At 50.3% G+C, this 19,222-nt stretch overlaps 2 protein-coding genes across 3 annotated transcripts; one reads left to right on the plus strand and one right to left on the minus strand.

Moving 5' to 3' along the window:
* Positions 1-299: 299 nt before the first annotated feature.
* GFER (growth factor, augmenter of liver regeneration) lies at positions 300-4,489 on the minus strand. Of its 2 annotated transcripts, none has more exons than XM_021547649.4 (3): positions 4,247-4,489; positions 3,350-3,561; positions 300-2,556 (listed from the first exon to the last, which is right to left on the minus strand). In XM_021547649.4, the coding sequence occupies exons 1-3, from the start codon at positions 4,472-4,474 to the stop codon at positions 2,394-2,396; spliced, it is 603 nt and encodes a 200-aa protein (XP_021403324.4). In that variant the 5' UTR covers positions 4,475-4,489; the 3' UTR covers positions 300-2,393. The 2 variants fall into 2 exon arrangements, with proteins under 2 accessions (XP_021403324.4, XP_021403325.1); XM_021547650.3 differs by having other exon boundaries at positions 4,099-4,453.
* A 1,968-nt stretch (positions 4,490-6,457) lies between these two features.
* Positions 6,458-19,151, plus strand: NOXO1 (NADPH oxidase organizer 1). The gene is made up of 8 exons (XM_085592049.1): positions 6,458-14,181; positions 14,600-14,680; positions 14,794-14,857; positions 15,376-15,556; positions 15,784-15,965; positions 16,178-16,291; positions 16,743-16,860; positions 17,083-19,151. The coding sequence occupies exons 1-8, from the start codon at positions 14,116-14,118 to the stop codon at positions 17,771-17,773; spliced, it is 1,497 nt and encodes a 498-aa protein (XP_085448175.1). The 5' UTR covers positions 6,458-14,115; the 3' UTR covers positions 17,774-19,151.
* Positions 19,152-19,222: the final 71 nt, after the last annotated feature.

Below are 19,222 nucleotides of genomic sequence, written 5' to 3' on the forward strand. Positions count from 1 at the left end.
TGACAGGACCACTGGAAAAATCCCTGCATTGCTGTAGGGCCAACAGAGAACTGCATCAATCCAACAGCACACGAGGAAAGGACCAGGAGCAGCCCCACCTTGTCTGATCAATGCACACAGAATCACACAATTTCCCTGAGCCACCAAACTATAATATACACATCCATAATTATATATATATATCTTGTTTTGTATATATAACAGTAATATCTTGGCATGCAGAGGTTAGACCCACCAGCACAGCGTGATTCCTTTTCCAAGATCCCACCCCTAAGATCCCAGCAGGAGTGAACCAGCAGTGCACTCAGTTGCTTTATTGTTTTTACATCAACAGGAAATATAATTTGAATACAGGGATTTTTAAAACTAGATTTAATCAAGTGCAGTTAGCAGAGAATTCACAATGAGTGTGAAGACCTCCAATGGAAATTCCTTACCCCAGACTAAAACTTGTGGTACAAATGAGCAGCAGAACAAATCCCCCCAATCCCCACATGGTCAAGTGCATGGAGGTGAGGATATGCCTGAGAACTACACCAGAGCTCTTCTGCCAAGCCAAAAACACGAGAGAACAAAGTGCAAGCATTTCATAAATGGCCACATGGTAAAGATAGAAACTGTCCTAAAAGCATCCTGGCCACAGCTGGTGGCCTCATTTTCAGGCAGGATTTGCTAAAGACACAGACTCAGCTTGAAGGCTCTTCCCCACCCCTGCCAGGACAGGACAGGCTTCTCCTCCTGCAGGGCAGCACACAAAGTGACAGGATGTGCTGGGTGCAGGCTCACTTCCCCCTGTGCACCCAGGGAGGGGACACGTGTGCTGGGAGGCTCCCATGTCCCCGCTGCTCCCTGAGCCTGGCCAGCACACCCCAGGACTGGCACAGGCCAGTGCAAGCCCCCAGCCTGCTCCCCTGCTAGACGAAGGTGACAAAGGATGGGACAGATGTTTCACCAACCTGCTCGTTTACACTGCAACAAATGAGGGAGAAATCTCATCATCTGCTCCGTGGGCGAGGGAATTGTCACAGAGAACAGTGGAAGAACACAAAATTCCTGCTTTAGCACAACCAAACCCAGAGGGAGACGCCTGCCCACACCCCCAGCTGCTAAAAGTGTCCTGGCAGAACTGAGTCAGCAGGGTCCTACCTGCCCTTTTCTTGGTCCTCTCCCCTCTAGGGGATCCCAATGGGCTTTGCTTTGGGGGCTGAGTTTATTACCAAAACACAAAACCCAAGAGCTGGGATTTATTTGTTCTAAGAACCTCAACATGCTGATAGGGAAATTTTCTGAGCACTTTTAGTAGCCTGAACGACACCTTCAATCACACTCTTCACACAGTACCTGGGTAATGGCTCATTTGGGTTTGTGTTTAGAAATGTAACGATGTAAAAAGTTCAGAAATCATTAGTCCATAAAAGTCTCACATTCATCTAACAGACCCGGCTTGAAAGGACTTGACTGTGCCACAAAATGTTAAAATGTGTTTCCAAAGGTGTTGCTGGTTCTCTAACCACTGAGGAGTCCCACACAGTGCTGTGGGGACCAAAGGCTCAGATAAGAGGTGTCACTGCTCTAATTACAGCAGCACCATTAAACTATCCAGTCAAAACTTGCCAAAAATCCCCAAGGGTAAATTCACAGGTGTGCTGTAGGGCATGAAATAAGGAAGCTCAATAAAATAGGTAAGAAAACCTCAGCAGGAAGCAGGGAAGGGAAAAAAAAACTGTTGTCAGGGTTTGTGCAAACCTCTCCCTGCCAGGAGTGCAGGAAGGGATGAGATCACGACCTACGTGAAGAACTTGAAATTATTTTGACTCTGTTTTGGCCTCTGACATGGTAAGTTGAAACACAAAACCAAATTGAGAAATCTGGGCTCCATATTTTAGTGTTTAAATTAAAAGTACCTGCCCTCAGGACTTTTATCAAAGGAACTGGATGCAAGAGTAACAACAAATGTTGGAGATCCTGGAGAGAGAAATCCAGGGGTACAGACTTGGCACCAAACCCAGCATGAGTATTCTCTATCAGAACAGAAAGTGACAATTAATCAGATGCCTTTTCTAAAACATCAGGCAATGCCTGCAGAGAACACCACTGTGTTCAGGGAAAATGAATTACAGCCACAAAAATAAGCAAATGTCCCCAAAATCAGGAAATGTCATAATTAAATGAGTTTGTCAGTGACCCAGCCTCAGAGGTTTCTGGCAGCCTTAACCCCTCCGGTACCATTACTTATCAAAATATCATTGGGATCGGATTTTCAATTCTCCTTTTGGCATTGGTTCAGCTCTGAATCAGTCCCACACAAACAGAGTTATTATGTCCCACTGTCCCTGCAGCAGCTCCACGTGTACTGCACTGCTCTGCTGGATTCCCAGAGCAATCCCTCCGGGTTAATCACAGCTCCCGTCCTTCCAGCCATCCCTCCAGCGCTCATCCACACGGGAGCAGTCGAATTCCGACTTCCCCAGCTTCCTGTTCACTTCGTTGTGGAGCAGACACAGCCACTGGGAGAAGTTACTCCTGGTGCTCGTGTCGGGTTGGTTTGTCCGTAATCTGCAAAGAGGCAACGGGAAACAAATTATTTGAAACTTCTGAGAAAGAAGCTGAGAGCATCAGAAAACCTTATCAAAGAATCCCAGAATGATTTGGGTTGGAATGGATTTTAAAGATCATCTCAACCCAAGCCCCTGCCGTGGGCAGACACCTTCTACCAAATCAAACACCTCAGCCCATTTCAGTGCTTGCCTCCACTACTCAGATTGCCAGCACAGGGCATTTTAGAGGGTAGAAGAATACTTGTCTCCTGAAAACCAAATTATCCCAGCCTAATTCCACAGCTGTTCACAAGCCCATTTTGAACCAGAAAATTCCAAGATCACCTCAGTGAGGCCCTGGAGGCAGCACAGAACCCAACAGCATGAGGACAAGTGTTTGTTTTCTGAGTAAGTGCATCTGTGATTGATGCAATAATGGAAGAAACCAGTTCAGGTAGCTACAAACCCCCAGTGCAGGAAGAGCTGCTGATATGCAAACTAGCTGCTGCAGCCCAGCACTTCTGGCAAGCCCCTCCAGCACAAAGACTTCCTGAGGCTACTCACCTTTCCCTCAGATCTTCAAAAAAACCCACTGAGGAAACTCACCCTTTCCCTCAGAGCCTCAAAAAAACCTGCTGAGGCCACTCACCTGTCCTTCAGAACCTAAAAAAAACTGCTGAGGAAACTCACCTTTCCCTCAGATCCTCAGAAAACTTGCTGAGGCCAATCACCTGTCCTCCAGAGCCTCAGAAAACCCACTGAGGAAACTCACCTTCCCCCAGATCCTGAAAAAACCCTCTGAGGCAGCTCACCTTTCCCTCAGGTCCTCTGCGCAGTGCTCGCAGGGGTAGAACTTGGAGAAGAGGTGAATGAAGTCCCTCATCTCCTTCTGCTGTGCCCTGGAGGGCCGGTCGGGGTAGTAGGCAGCCATGGTGTGCAGGAAAGCCCAGGTGCTGCGGCCCAGCTGCTCGCTGTCCAGGGGACAGTCCGGAGGGGGCTCCTTCTCCTCTGCCACCGCCACGTCCTGCAGAGGGACAGAGGGGTGTGAGGGGACGCCGGGCTGGGTGGGGAAACAGCCCTTTTGCGCTGGGTGGCAAGGTGAGATGGGGGGAACAGGTCCTTCACATCCTTTCTGAGGACATGGTAGAGCCGCCCTCACACCTTCTGAGGGGACACTGCAGAGCCTCCTCACGCCTTCTGAGGGGACATGGCAAAGTCCCCTTCACACCCTCTGTGGGGACAAGGCAAAGACCCTTTCACTCCCTCAGGGGATATGGCAAATTCCCCCTCAGACCCTCTGTGGGGACAAGGCAAAGACCCTTTCACTCCCTCAGGGGACATGGCAAAGTCCCCTTCACACCCTCTGTGGGGACAAGGCAAAGACCCTTTCACTCCCTCAGGGGACATGGCAGAGTCCCCCTCACACCCTCTGTGGGGACAAGGCAAAGACCCTTTCACACCCTCAGGGGACATGGAAGAGCCCCCCTCACCCCCTCAGCGGCATAATGGCAGAGCCCCCTCACCCCCGAGGAGAAGATGGGGATCCCCTTCCCATTCCCACCGAAAGGAAGGGGATCTCCAGCTCCTTCACACCCTGAAGGGAACACGCAGCCTCATCCCACTTGAGGGGGGCAGGATGGAGGACTGAGGGAGCTCTGCAGGGACTGGGGGCCGCCATGGCTCCAGCGAGGGCTCCCGCCGCGCCTCACCGCGCTGCCCGGGGCCGCCTGCTTCCTCTGCTCGCGGAGCCAGCTCTTGAAATCCGTGCAGGCTCGGCACGGCTTCTTGGATGGCTCTCCCGCCGCGCCGTGCGGGACGGAGAAGGGGAAGGAGCCGCTGTCGGTGCCCGGGAAGGACGCGGCAGCCCGGCCCGCGCGGCCCTCGCTGGGCGCCGCCATGCTGGCGCCGCGGTGCAGGCCGGGCCGGGGCGGCGCCATTCCCGCCGTGACGGGGCTGGCGCCCGGCGCGGACCCCACTGCTGTTTCTGCGGTGTTTTTACTAATAAACGGCAGCGAGCTCTGTGTTTAAATATCGTATGCGAGGAGAACACGATACTCCCGGCTGTGCTTCTCCCTCTGCTTCCCCTCTGTGTGAGGGGACTCTGCCATGTTCCCCCTCAGGCTGTGAGGGGGCTCTGCCATGTTCCCCCTCAGGCTGTGAGGGGACTCTGCCATGTCCTCCCTCAGGGTGTGAGGGGGCTCTGCCATGTTCCCCCTGAGGGTGTGAAGGGACTCTGCCATGATCCCCCTGAGGGTGTGAAGAGACTCTGCCATGTTCCCCCTCAGGCTGTGAGGGGACTCTGCCATGTTCCCCCTCAAGGTGTGAGGGGACTCTGCCATGTTCCCCCTTAGGGTGTGAAGAAACTCTGCCATGTCCCTCCTGAGAGTGTGAGGGGGCTCTGCCACATCCCTTCAGTCAGTGTCAAAGTCCTCTCAAATGTCCCTCCCAAATGAGCACAGAAATACATATAAATATATGTTCCTATGAGGTGTGGAGCATCTCTGTAGTGAGGAGAGACTGCAGGAGCTGGGCCTGTTCAGTCTGGAGAAGGGAAGGCTGAGAGGGGATCCCATCAATCCATAAAATCCCTCCCAGGGGTGTCGAGGATGGTGCCAGACTCTGTTCAGTGACAGGATGGGGAGCAGTGCCCAGGAACTAAAACACAGCAAGTTCCATGTTGACATGAGGAAGAAGCTCTTTGCAGTGAGCTCTTTACGGCTGCCCAGGGAGGGTGTGGAGTCTCCCTCAGGAGACATCCCAAACCCACCCAGACACGTTCCTGTGTCACCTGCTCCAGGTGACCCTGCCTGGGCAGAGGGCTGGACTGGATGATCTCTTCCAAACTCAACTATTCTGGGATTCTGGGATGTTTAGATATGGTGTGGCAGACCCTGTGACACACAGCAGCTCTCCTTCATGCCAGCAGTGCTGACAGGCACCTCAGCATTATCTCCAGCGGAGTCATACAATCAACAGGGCAATTTTATGGACAAACACGTGGATAACTCCATTCAACTCATGCTCCTTTATAGGAACACGCCCATATAAAGTTTTCGTGTTTTTAACATCCATCACATGCTTATAGATCCATACTGAGGGAGGATTTTCCTCTTTCTGAGGGTGTTGGCACATCTCTCACCACAGCAGGCGCTGCCTGGGAGTGGCTGGGTTCCTCAGGGTGATGGAGAGCCGGACCTGGCCCCAGGGCCTTGGTCTTGTGTGGACATTTCACATTTTTTCTTTTATTCCCAGAGAGCCACAGGCTTGTGAGCACATGAGAGAGATAACCTCAGCAACTGTCCAGCCTGGCATCAGACTTTGGAGCTTGTTTTTTCACCCCTTGGAAATGTTAATTAGCTGTGGCCTCACAAAAGTCTTAATAGAGGCCAGAGGGTGAAAACTTGGAGAGCAGCACAGACTTGCTCTCATCCTTCTTTTTGGCTTGATTCTGTCATGCTCTTAAAGGTTTGAGAACCACAAGTAAGCAATGTGAATTTTGTATCCACTTCAACTTTTCACCTGTTCATCACCTGTAGGTCAAGTGAAAAATATGATTATTTTGTTTAATGCAAACAAATGTATTCCCAGGATGGAGCTGGACCAAAATGTTCACCTTATATATAAATATATGTATGTGCTTTATTTAACACAGTGTGGTGTAAAATGTGTATTGGAAAAAGCATCATTTTAGAGAAATACCTCAAAGACTTGCCCTTAAAAATACTTCAGCGCTTGGTGTATTTCATGTGGAAATGGCTGAACTGTTCCTGCTCTGTGGAGCACTCAGCTGATAGTCTGGGTGTCCGTCTTGGGGTCTCTATTTACCAGTGCTGCTTTATTTTTTTTATTTGCAATTTCTTGGGAGTATTTCTTTGCTGATTTTTGTGTGTGTGTGTGTGGGGGGGGGGGGGGGGGAGAAGACATGTGAGTAACTGGTAGGAACTTCTGGAAGTTCCTAAACTTGTTTAAAGTTGTAAAAAACTGTAAAGATAAATTTCACACGCAAAGGAAGATCAAGTAGGGACAGCAACATTTTTATGTCTGTTTTCCTTGGCCAGCAATAAATGTTTTAATGGATGCTCATAACCTCATTAATTTTTGTAAAGTCAGGAAAAAAGAGAATGAGATACTGAGGGAATTTCCTCTAGAGCTTTATTGTTTGGTCTAGAAGCAATTAAACAGGTGCAAAGATGTTTCCAAGTTACAGCAATCTCCTGGTTTGGCTGTTAGCAGACTTTGCTTCCTTGATTGTGATTTAATTTATGGATTCAGTTAAAATATCAGCATTTTTATTGAAAAGGAAAAGCGTTGAAGGAATCTGTTGGCTACAGAGATTTGTGCTCCATGTTGCTCTAGGAGCAGAATGGGCTCTTTAGGAAAAGATCCTCCCAATTTTCTCCACTTGCCTTCAGATCCAGCATCAGCTTGGATTTAAAAGTTTAAAAAAAGGTGAAATGCTCCAATTCAAATCAGAGCAAGGAAATTAACTTTACTGTATCTAAATTAATCCAAGTGCAGAGCCAAACTGGTTCCATCCAAAGGAAGGAATGTGGTGCAGAGCCGAGGAAGGATGAGGGAACATTCCCTCCTGCTCTCCCTTGGACAGCCCACCCAACCCTCTGCTCCCAGTGCTGATTTAGGAGCTGCAGTGTGCTACAGCCTGTTACCAAACAAACTCCTCACACAAATTAGATTTTGGGGAGGAATCCTTCCCCGTGAGCGTGGGCAGGCCCTGGCACAGAGTGCCCAGAGCAGCTGTGTCTGCCCTGGATCCCTGGGAGTGTCCAAAGCCAGCTTGGACAGGGCTGGGAGCAGCCTGGGAGGGTGGAAGGTGTCCTTGCCCAGGGCTCCTGGGCACAGATGGTGCCAGCAGAGCACCAGTGTCTGTGAGACTGGGCCCACTGAAGCCACAGATGTCACTGAGTATGTCCCCATATGGAGAATGGGGCAGTCGGGGGCTGCTGACAGCAGTCACCAGGAAGCAGCAGTAAAGCCCATGCTGGAGAAAATCACAGGCTGTGTTTGCCTTTCTCAGAGCTGTTTGATCTTCTGCTCTTACCTTTGTGCCTGCTACATGAGAGCTGGGAACAGGCAGCTGACAGTGGGGCTGGGGAAAGGAAGAAGAAATGGGGCTGGACACCCTCCCCACCCTGCTGAGCCCTGCAAAATCCATGGCACAGGCATCCTCACGTGGGCTTGGGCAAAACAGAAGTCCTGGCTTAAGTACAGCCCCTGAGCAAAGCAGGTGACTGCATGGAGGGGTGGCTCCGAGGAGAGGAGACACAAGGGGAAATGATCCCAAGGAGGGAGGATCCCAAGGATTCACACAACTCTTTCCCAGCAGTGTGACCCCAGCTTCCTGCGGGTTGGTCACTATGGACTGGGACAAGGAATAATATTCTCGGAGCCTTCTTCATTTGGAAATCTAAACACACTGAATATCCAGTCATTTATTTGAAGTTTCAAACGAGGCAAGTGGAGCAGGTTGTCCAGAGAGATCCTGGTTGCCCATCCCTGGAAGTGCCCAAGCTGAGGTTGGACAGGGCTTGGAGCACCCTGGGATAGTGCAAGGTGTCCCTGCCCATGGCAGGGGGTGGCAGTGGATGGACTTTAAGGTCCTTCCAACCCAAACCATAACATGATTCTTTGATATTTTTTTGGGGGGGGGAAATGTACCCTGTGCCTCTCAGGATCCTTACCAAGTGTTTTTTGTGATGGTTTTGTAGGTAGTTCCAGCTGAATGTAACTGTTTCCCTCTGCAGAGCAATACAGCAGGAAGCTGTCTTGTATTTACATGTAAGAATGTGAGCCTAATGTCTGACCAGTGATATGTCATCACCAGGAATTAGTCATAGACTTGTTTGGGAAATTACAGCCAACTAGGAAATAGAAACAACAACAACAAAAAGACATTTATTTCTAGGTAAGTGAATCATATCAATCCTCTCTGCTTGCATATAAGAACTTTATCACCTGCAAAATTTCCCAACATTTATCTCCCAGATACCACAAAGGAGCCTGCAGCCCCCCTGCCAGGAAATGGGTGAGATGTCTCTGTTCTGATCCATCCAGAACTGTTGAAATGTGCTCAGAACAGTCTGGAGTGTAAGACAGCACAAGGCACTGCCTTGCTCAAATCTGGGCATCTACACCCGACACTGAATTGGTTCTTTTAAGGCTGGTGCCATTTTTATGTGTGGATCCTCTTGCTGATTAAAATGGGAATCCATGAGTAAAAGTGATGGCAGGGACAGGGAGAAAACCAAATTATTTCTGCAGGTTGGTTTAGGTGGTCCTGTTTGTGTTGTGCTCCAATCTATCTCCTCCTTCCCAGACCCACTCCAAGCATCGCTGGAATCTGTTCATCCATTCTGAGGATAAACACAGCAAATTTGGGGGTTCCTTTTGTGTTCCTTAAAAACAAAGTCTTCAGTGAGCAGCTCCTGTTCTCTTGGCTTTGTAAAAGGAGAGTGGCCCCTGGTTTGGGATGATTCCTTTTTTCCAAAAGGAAGTCAAAGGAATTCAGCAGGAAGTCTCCTTCAGTGGAAGAGGTTTTCCTCAGGTAACAGTTGCTATGTTTGGACTCATTAAGAATTAAACATAGATGAAAAAACAATTCCTTCCACATTGCTCTTCTCCCACCAGGCTTTTGAGTAAAGATTGGATCTGGTTTTGCCTGGTTTCTGAAGGGGCCAAGGAACACAAGTTGCTGTTTTTGCTCTGAAATAAGGGTGAACTTTTAGCCAGAGCTCCTGGTGCTGGTGGAATCCTCAGGAGAGATAAGGCTTTGCATACTCTGCTCCTCGATGGCCGTGGGGAATGAGGAAAGGGAAAGAGTGGGATGAGCATCTCTGACTAATCTGAAAGGAACACAACGGTCTTGTCTCTGATCAATTTACTATATTTAGCATGATGTAAGAACAGATTTTCCCCAAGTGAAAACAGTATTTCTCCATGTTTGCTGGTGCTTGCAGTGCTTGCTGTTGGCTGTCCTGGTGTTGCTGGGATTTTCTCCCACCAGTTTTCAGAATGGGTAGGGCAGGCTGAGCACTGCAGAGCCTCCAACACCCTTGGAAATTCCACCCTGCTTTTCTTATCCCTTCACATCCCGTTCCTGAGCCCCAGCATGTCCACACAGTACTGGCCTCGTGCCATGCACTCATCAAACACTGCTTTTTTCTGAGAAAATAATTCAGGGAACCTCCTCTTCTTGAAACAGCTTAAGTTACATTCTTACCCTTTCTGGAAAATTCTTTCTTGAATCACACTTTTGTATTTTGTATAACCTTAGGAAAACATGTCACTTTTATAAAAGAACTATGAAATCATTTCAACAGGTGCTTGGTAAACAGAAGCCTGTCTGCTGTGCATGCCTCGGGCAGAGAACAAAGCTCCTGAGATGGGCAGAGCTCTCCCTGGGCTGGATGGGGCCATTCCAAGGGCTTTGCAAAGACAGTGATGCCTCGGGAGTGAGGTTTGAGGGAGTTGGATGCGGTGCTGTGATTTGGGATCCTGAAATAAAGCTGCCTCTGAGGAATGAGCAGCCCCCAGCACTGAAGAGGGATGTGCACCTTGAGAAGCTCCCACGATGGAGTGGGAAAGGGCTGAGCTGCTCCCTGGGCTCAAAGGGTTTCTGAATTGGGTCTGCCACAGAGAAATGCTTTAGTGCCTGCAGCAGGTGCTGGAATTAGGATGAAAAGAAATACTTTCTTCTGGATTAGTTACTGCAAAATCTCTCATCCCAGCCTGTGTGAAAGTTCAACTGCTTCCTTTGTTCACGAGGTGAAGGAGACTTTTGTCAACTGCAGTGCTGGGTTTTCATTATTCTTTTTAAATAAAGGTCTACTTCTCTCTTTATTAAAAGTCTAAAACCTCTTTGTACTTTTAAAATCGGCTTTTAGCATCTGGGCTTTTCATTAAAGGTGCTGATAGGTCATGTGTCATCACAGGTGACCTTCAAGAACAGTAAAGGGCAGGTTTTGATCCTGAAGGTGAGCAAGGGAAAGATGAAGCTTTCCCACCCGCTTTGTTCCAGGCCCCCCTTGGCTGTGCCCACAGCTCCTTTCTGTAGCTCTTCCTTGCAGCTGCAGAGTCCTGAGGGTGGTTTGAGGACTTTTCCTCTCTTTGCCTTTCCTGTGCCGGCCGTAGAAGGAGAAATCCCTGATGCAGAGTCCCACACATCGTCAGCTGTGAGGGGCACAGGTCACTCAGCAGCCCAGACACGACTTCTGTGTGCAGGAAAGGTGTTCAGAACACAGCTGCTCCTCTCCAAGCATTTGGGACAAGGCTGTTTCTTCTTGCACCTGGAAAACGGCTCGGGAGGAGCTGCAGAGGAGCTGCCTTTGGCTGCCCCCAAGCATCTGTGCACTCAGATTCTGCTTCTGCTGAAGTTACTCCTGATCCACACCGAAATGAAAAGAAAAGCAGAGCATCTGTGATTATTTGTCATGGCAGGGAGGCCAATTTGGGGATGGAAACACTCTGTGGGACAGCCCTGGTGGCTCTGGGGCCTTCCTGCAGCCTCTGGGTGACCTCCTTCATCTTCCCAGCCGTGGGCAGTCTGGGGCAGGCAGTCTGGTGTGGCTCCTGCTGTGACACAAACGTGTTTCTGTCCCCAGAGGAGCAGTCTGTAGCTGGAGTGATGCTCCTTGAGTAGCAGAGCTCCACCTTGGTGGGGTGCAGGAGGCTCTCTTGGAGCAGACTGCATGGGAGTCATTAAGGAAAAATCCATGTTTCCTGTATCTTGGCAAAGCTGGGCAGTGCCCTCCTACATATTGCCTGTTAATTTATGATCTCTTCGTTACCTTGTAAAACAACTAAAGGAAAATTAACTGCTGCCCTCAGAGCTGTGTAAATAAATATCAACGGTGAAACAGCAGTGTCCAGCAATTCTTGCTGAGTCCCACTTTTTCTGGGCAGACCCCCCCTCCCCACCATTAATTATTACCCAAGAGGAGGCACTGATTTATGGCAGGATGACATGGAAAGCGTAGAAGACAAAAAGTAAACTTGATAATGCCAGAAAAACCATGTTTGTCTTGTTTTTTATGAGCGAGTCCAAATGCATCCAGCAGAGAAGTGGAGTTGTGGCCTCTCCTTGCCAACAGGAATGGCCCTGGCATGGCCAGAGTTGTGGAGAGCTTTGGGGAGCACCGTGCCCATCCAAAGGCCATCTGGCCCAGCTTCCTTCTGGTTTCGTAGGCGGTGTCGCTGCAGATGTGACGTGGCTCCTGAGGTCATTCTGGAGCAGAGCGTTTCGTGACATCACACCTGATGCTGCCAGGGCTCCGACACTGCTGTGACAGCTGCAGGGCTGGAACTGAGCCCTCCAGGTGACTCCAGAGGTGTTGGTGTCTCAGAGGAGTGGCAGGCTTTCCCCCTCCCTCCCTGCACCTCAGTTCTGTGTCACTGAGCCCTTCACTTCCGCAAAACATCTTCTCAGTAACTAATTATTGAGTTTTGAGCAGTTTTGCTCATATTTGCTTTGATTGCAACACCGCAGCCACCAGCAACCTGCCAGTCAGTCCAATCTTTTGCAGAAGATCAGCTCTCCAAACTGCAGGGCTGGTCCTTCTGCCTCGGGTGACTTGTAAACCCCTGTGTAACCTCACCTCCTTGTTGTAACATTCCATTCAACATTTTCCACTCCCCTCTTTCTGCTTGAATCCCCTGAGAATGATGAAACACTGCAAAACCAAGGTTGTTTCCTACTCTTCTGGTTTTTATGGCATCTGCAGATCAAGGTGCTCTCTGAGCCTCCCTGGCTATCTCCTCATCCTGCAGCTCCTCCAAGGCTTTCCTTGTCTTTCGCTTTTCCCAGTCAGGATAAATATGTTTAAACCTTTACGTTCTTGAAAATACATTGTGGTTTGTGTCTGCTCTGGGACAGGAAACCAAGCCAAGGTGCTTCACTGGGAGTCTTGGTCCCAAATATTTCCAAGAGCCCCTTAACAGAGCCACGTGAGGGTGAGCTTGGCCCTGGCTTGGCTGCCAAGGAGAAGCCAAGGAGTGCAGGTTTGAGGACAGAGAGTCAGCAAAGTGTTTTGGCACCTCAGAGTCTGGGATTTTCTCAATAAATTTGCTGGATGAAGTGATTTCCTCTCACTCCATAAAATCCTCACTGTTTGATCTGGGGAGATTTACCAGCACATGGTTTGGCTGGAGGCTAACAGAGGGATGGAGGGTCTGATTCCAGAGCTGTGGAGGGCAGGGAGCTGCTCCACATCCCTTTTCCACAGGGCAGCTCCTGTGCAGCTTCCTGAGCCAGGAAATGCCTTGGAGATGCTGTTGGAGAGATTTTCTCTCCAAAATCCACACCGAACCAAAGTGCTTTTTGGATCATTTTCCCTTTTTAATGCAGGACAGATATCCAGCAGCAATAAATCCAACTGCAATAAACCTGCTTTCTTTGTCTGCAGAAACTGCTGCCCTGCTGGGTGGGAGCAGCCTCCTGTGCTCATGGATCACAAACCAAGACCCTCCTGACTGTATTTTCCAGAAGAAAATCTGGTTTGGCTTCGTGTTCCAGTTCTGGGGTGGTTTGTTGTTTTTTTTGGTAGATGAAAAATCATCTGCAGCCACTGCTGAGGGTTTGAGACACCAGGTGTAGCTGGGAAATGAAAGGGAGCCTCTCAGTTTGGGTTCCAATAATGATAATGATAAAGATAATTATAGTGATAATGGTTCAATTGAGGATTTATCAAAGAAGAGGAGCTTTGATCACACAGTGCCCATCAGCCCTGAGGTTCAGGGAGAGGACAGGCTGGCCAAGGCTGGAATTATCTCTCCTGCTGTGCCTCTGGGCACTGGAGCTGCTCCTTAGGAAGAGCTGCTGCCTGCCCTGTGAGGGTGTGGACACCTGGCTGGACGCAGGGCAGAGCACTCAGAGCCGAATTTCCATCACTTATTTTCACCCGAGGAGCTTTCAGTCTTTTAGCTACATCCTGGGGATGTGTCTGTTCATTCAATGGAGATGTTGATAAAACTGTCAGAAATCTATTTAAAGTAACTCGGCAGGTGGGACAAAGCAGGGAAAAAAAAATAAATATTTGCAACAAATATTAGTCACGTTTAATGGTGCCTAACCCAGACTGTTCTCAGTCGGGCTTTGGGGCTGGAGTGAGCTCAGCCTGAATCGCAGGTCCGTGTAATACAGCCATAAAAACCTCACAGGTGTCCCGGAAATATCTCGGGGCAGGTGCTGCTGCCCCTGGGACTTACTCTAACCCAGCGCTGGTAAACAGCCCCGGCTCCCTTCCCTTCCTTCCTGGCACTGATTAGTAAGGATGTGATAAAATAATGCGTTTGTTCTCCCCGCTCCCTGAACTATGTCCCGCCTGCAGCGGGCAGCATTTGCATGTTAAAGGTGGGGGGAAAGGTGAAAGGCACGCGGCAGTTTGGCACGGGATTCGTGCACGGGGCTGGGCGGAGGAGGAAGCTCGGGAACACCTCTGCTCTGCTCCTGCCCCCGGGCATTTAACCGCGGCCGCCCGGGCTGGAGCAGCATCTCTGCTCCCTCCAGCTCCCATCCCTCCCTCGCACATCCCTCTGCCAAAGAGCAGCAGCGGCCGCGGGGAGGATGAGCTGCAACAGGCATCCCGTGGATGTGAAGGCTGTGGGCTTCATGCAGTGCAGAAAACAGAAGGTATTTTAATTTTTATTCTTTCTTTTTGGCTTTGTGTTTTTCCTCCTTAAATATAATTTGCAAACTGGGAGGCTAGAGGTTTTTTTATTTACTCTTCCAAGGATATGTTTGCTTATTCCCCATAGTATTTGGATTGGCGGTTTAGGACAAGGGCACTTGTTTTTTAATAAGCTTAATATCTTGGGTTTTGCTCTCTTTTTGTCACAGCACCATAAAATTCTCCTGGTTTCAGCAATGATTACCCATTTGGGACTATGAAATTAAGGAAATCTTTTTGGAGGTTTAATGTTTTATTTATTTTTTTTTTAATGTGACATTAAAAACCTCAACTAAACCACAGCAAATGCTGATTGCCTGGAAGCTTCCAAAATGGAACATTGTGATTAAATTGCTTTTCTTTTCCCTTTTCTTTTCCCAGAACTACATGATGTTTGTGTCCTGGTCAGATCAGAACAACATTCTCATCTACAGGACGTTTGAAGACTTTAAGAAATTCCATGTAAGTGAACTTCAATTCCTGCAATGTCAAGGTTCCTGTCCTGGGGAGAGGAAGGATCCTGGCCGTGTGTCAGCTGTCAGGAATCACTGTTCTTTCCTTCTCCTTGCTTTTAGAAAGAGCTGAAGAGAAAATTCCCCACTGAGAATGGGTCACTGAGGAGTTTACCCAGGTTTAAAGGTAAGGACAGATCTCTGATGGACCAACAAACATGAGAGTGATCAGGGACAGCCATAACCATGACAGAGACTGAGATCTCTGAGCCTGACCTCCCTCTGGAACAGATCAGGGGCTTGCTCCTGCTCCTGCCATGGTGTCACTGAGTCACATCCGCTTGTTTGGGTCTAGTACAGACTTAAAATGACCCAGAAAGGCTTTTTTAATAGATAGCTGCACTTGGCAAATTAATGCTACACTTCAAATATTGACCTAGAGCTTCTTGAAACTTTCCATGTAGGAAAAAAAAAAAAAAAAAAGAGAGAAATTTTGGATGTTAAAAAATCCTATCAGGAACTGTTAAAAATGACAGGGAGGCAGGGACAGTGACTTTGTACAGTTTGGGCTTGGGCAGGAGGGGTGATGGGTGAGGACACTTGGTGTTGAGGGAAAAGATGCTGCTCCCAGGGATCCAAATCTACTGCTGTCCTATTTATTTTATTTATTTATTATTCAATAACGATGCCCTTGTTATTTTGAAGGAATAACTATGCAGCAGAGGAAGGGTGGGAAGCTGAACAGGTGTCTGGAGATCCTGAAACTGCTGGAAACGTATTCCCAGGAGCTGCTGAAGACTGATGTGAAAATCTCCCGGGGGGAAGAGGTGAATCAGTTTTTCAAGGCACAGACTCAAGACCTCGATCCCTCCTTCCCTGAAAACAGGTATGAAATATGAGTTGTATTTTTTTTTTGTTCATGAAACAGAAATGTTATAGAATATGGATAGAATGGAAACACCAGTTACACTCCAGGGCATTTCAGCTGGGTGCTTTTAATTTTGTTTCTGATGCTTGAAGCTTTTCTCAGCCTCCTGCAGAAATGATTTTACCAGAATCAATACTAAACTCAACCTCTTACCTGAGTTTTTGACGTGCACCTTTACTTTCCAGTGTTGTGATCATGCCATCAGCATTCAGAAGGGAGAAGAGCCCCCAGCCCCTCTCCATCACCCTCCCTCAGGCGTCGCAGAGCTACCGCTGCATCGAGGCCTTTGAGACCAAAGACACAAAGAATAAACCCTTCACAGTGGCTCAGAAGGAGATTGTGGAAGTGCTCATCAAGGACATGACTGGTAGGTTTGAGAGGATTCAGTGTTTGGGATAGATGGGCAGATGGACTCATAGCTGGGCTGAGGTAGTGTCAGGGGTTTGGGTTGTTTGCACGTGTGTGCTTACCTGGGGGGACAATGAATGTCCCTCCTGTCTCTTGTGTCCTCTACCTAGGGATTATTGTCATGTCTTGACCTGCAGGCTGTTAAAATCTGGGTGTTCTTCCTCTTTCTAGGCTGGTGGCTGGTGGAAAATGCAGACAAGCAGATAGCCTGGTTCCCAGCCTCGTACCTGGAAGAGCTTGATGCCTGTGAGGACATCCAGAATGCCTTCAGCTCAAACGAGGAGGGTAAGTGTGTTTCTCCTTCAAAAAATGAGTTCTGCAAACCCCCACCACATTACCCACTGCCTGGAGTCCCTGCCTGGACCTCTGACCCTTCTGGTTGGTTCTGCCACCACCTGTGGGTCATGGAATCATGAGTGGTTTGGGCTGGAAGAGAGCTTAAAGCCCATCTGATGTTCCAACCCCAACACCTTCCACTGTCCCAGGGTGCTCCAAGCCCCATCCAACCTGGCCTTGGATACTTCCAGGCATCCAGGGGCAGCCACAGCTTCTCTGGGCACCCTGTGCCAGGGCCTCCACACTCTTTATGTAAAAAACTTCTTTATATCCAACTTAAATGGATCAGACTGGGGTCTCTGAGCAAACAAGTCACTCTTGGGGACAGCTGGGCTGGTGTCTCCCAGGGATGGGAGGATTTTCTCCACAAGGCAAACCCAACCTCTGCCCCTCTCTGCAGGCAGCCTGTACTTTGTGGTGCAGGCCTACGAGGCTCAGAAGGCAGACGAGCTCTCGCTGAACCAGGGGGTGGTCGTGGAGGTGCTCAGGACATCCCACAACGGCTGGTGGCTGATCCGGTGAGGAGGCTTGCCCAAAGCCCCGGCTCCCCGAGGGAGCTGCTTGCTCTTCCTCCCCGTGTGGGATGCACAGGAGCCCCCCGGGGCTGGCTGTCCCTGCCTGGGGACGCTTTCCCTGTCCTCACAGCCCGTGCAGCGCCCACCTGCTCCCCAAGCGCTCCCTCCCCTCTGCCCGAGCTGCTGGCAGGGTTTTCTCAGTGTTCCTTCCCTCCCTGCCCTCAGGTACAACGGCTGCACTGGCTACATGCCCTCGCTGTGCCTCCGGCCCTACCAGAACCCTCACCACAAGCTGCAGAGCATCCTGAGCTGCAGCCCCGGCACCTGCACCCCGCAGCCGCCCCGGCAGCAGCACGGCCGCTCCCTCCGGCTGCCCCGGGCCAGCTCCACTCCGCAGCTGGAGCTCAATTTGGACAGCTCCTCGCTGAGCTCGGGCAGCAGCAGCGGCAGCAGCAGCGGCAGCAGCAGCAGCAGCAGCGGCAGCGGCAGCAGCGGCAGCAGCGGCAGCAGCAGCAGCGGCAGCGGCAGCAGCGGCAGCAGCAGCAGCGGCAGCGGCAGCGCCGGGGACAGCCGGCTGGCGTGCAAAGCCGCCCTGTCGCGGTCCCTGCCCGAGGTGGAGCCGGCCAGGAGCTGTCCCGAGCCCGGCAGCGAATCCCCCCCGCACCTCCGTGCGAGGGACAGCCACGACTCCGGCTTCGTGGAGTCGTCCGCAGCCGAGCTGCGCCTCGCTGAGCCCGAGCTGGCCGCGGGCGTGCCCAAGGTGCCGGCCCGTCCCTCGGTGCAGGAGATCCTGCAGCGCTGCAGCACCGTCACCAAGCGTGCCCTGCAGGCTCCCCGGCCCGCCCTGCCGCTCCCCGGCCGCTCCCCAGCCGCTAACAGCGGCCCTGGGCAGGAGGGGACACGGGGACAGCCCTGACACCCCGCTCGCTGCAGTCCCCTGCGAGCCGTGGGCAGCGGCTCCGGGTGTCAGGGCTTGGGACTGTCCCTTCCCCGGGGACACACACACCTGCATCACCTCCGGAGTGTCAGAATTTGGGACTGTCCCTTCCCCGGGGACACACACACCTGCATCACCTCCGGAGTGTCAGAATTTGGGACTGTCCCTTCCTGAGGGACACACACATCCATCACTTCTGCAGTGTCAGAATTTGGGACTGTCCCTTCCCCAGGGACACACACACCTGCATCACCTCCGGAGTGTCAGAATTTGGGACTGTCCCTTCCCCAGGGACACACACACCTGCATCACCTCCGGAGTGTCAGAATTTGGGACTGTCCCTTCCTGAGGGACACACACATCCATCACTTCTGCAGTGTCAGAATTTGGGACTGTCCCTTCCCCAGGGACACACACACATCCAGCACCTCTGCAGTGTCAGAATTTGGGACTGTCCCTTCCCCAGGGACACACACACCTGCATCACCTGTGGAGTGTCAGAATTTGGGACTGTCCCTTCCCCAGGGACACACACACCTGCATCACCTGTGGAGTGTCAGAATTTGGGACTGTCCCTTCCCCAGGGACACACACACCTGCATCACCTGTGGAGTGTCAGAATTTGGGACTGTCCCTTCCCCAGGGACACACACACCTGCATCACCTGTGGAGTGTCAGAATTTGGGACTGTCCCTTCCCCAGGGACACACACATCCATCACCTCTGGTGTCAGGGCTGGGGACACCAGGATCAGCTGGCACAGCCACCGTGGAGGGCAAAGGAGTGGCACCAGAGTGCCTCAGTGACCCCTGGCACCCTGAGCGAGTCACAGGACTGGGGAGGGATGGGATGTATGATGGCAGTTACCAAACCCCCTATTTTATAGATATTTTTGACTTTTGATGTAGGATTGGGGTTTTTTTTAATAGGTTAGTGGAGAGGCCATGAAATACAAGGATGGGCTGGATCTGGTGAATGGTTGTGAGAATAAAAAAGCTGCTGGGGAGGAACCTCATCCCTGCTCCCTCCAGCCATGGCTGTGCTGGCACAGGGACACAACCAGGGCAGTCACAGCTTGGGGATGGCAACAGAGGTCACTTTTATGGATAAAACATTCCTCTTTCCAGGGGATTGGGTAATTACTGAAACTCACAATTCTAATCCTCAACTCATTTGCTAGAAATGAGTTAGAAAGAGTTACAGGAAAATAAGACTTTTCTCTACACTGACGGCTTTAATTGTACTTATTCTCCCAGGTATCTGTTAATATTTTTGTAAAGAACTTGTAAGGTGTTTGTGTTGTTTGAATTTTATACATTTGTATCTATGAAATAAAACACATGTAAATATCTCTGAAGCCTGTTTGTGTTTTATGCTTTAAAGGTTTGCTCCTCTTCCTCTCATGTGCTGAATTTTGGGTGGGCACAG

This window comes from Lonchura striata, chromosome 14 (genome assembly GCF_050655825.1).
Source record: "Lonchura striata isolate lonStrDom1 chromosome 14, ASM5065582v1, whole genome shotgun sequence".
NCBI classification, from domain to species: Eukaryota; Metazoa; Chordata; class Aves; order Passeriformes; family Estrildidae; genus Lonchura; species Lonchura striata.

What these genes read in the sequence shown, in the direction of transcription:
- GFER (XM_021547649.4), bottom strand. Translation starts at nt 4,474, where the DNA reads ATGGCGCCGCCCCGGCCCGGCCTGCACCGCGGCGCCAGCATGGCGGCG. An exon ending in AGGCGGCCCCGGGCAGCGCG is followed by an intron (nt 3,562 to 4,246) that starts GTGAGGCGCGGC and finishes GTCCCTCTGCAG; the next exon opens with GACGTGGCGGTGGCAGAGGA. An exon ending in GCAGAGGACCTGAGGGAAAG is followed by an intron (nt 2,557 to 3,349) that starts GTGAGCTGCCTC and finishes GCCTCTTTGCAG; the next exon opens with ATTACGGACAAACCAACCCG.
- NOXO1 (XM_085592049.1), top strand. Translation starts at nt 14,116, where the DNA reads ATGAGCTGCAACAGGCATCCCGTGGATGTGAAGGCTGTGGGCTTCATG. An exon ending in AAGACTTTAAGAAATTCCAT is followed by an intron (nt 14,681 to 14,793) that starts GTAAGTGAACTT and finishes CCTTGCTTTTAG; the next exon opens with AAAGAGCTGAAGAGAAAATT. An exon ending in GCTCATCAAGGACATGACTG is followed by an intron (nt 15,966 to 16,177) that starts GTAGGTTTGAGA and finishes TCCTCTTTCTAG; the next exon opens with GCTGGTGGCTGGTGGAAAAT.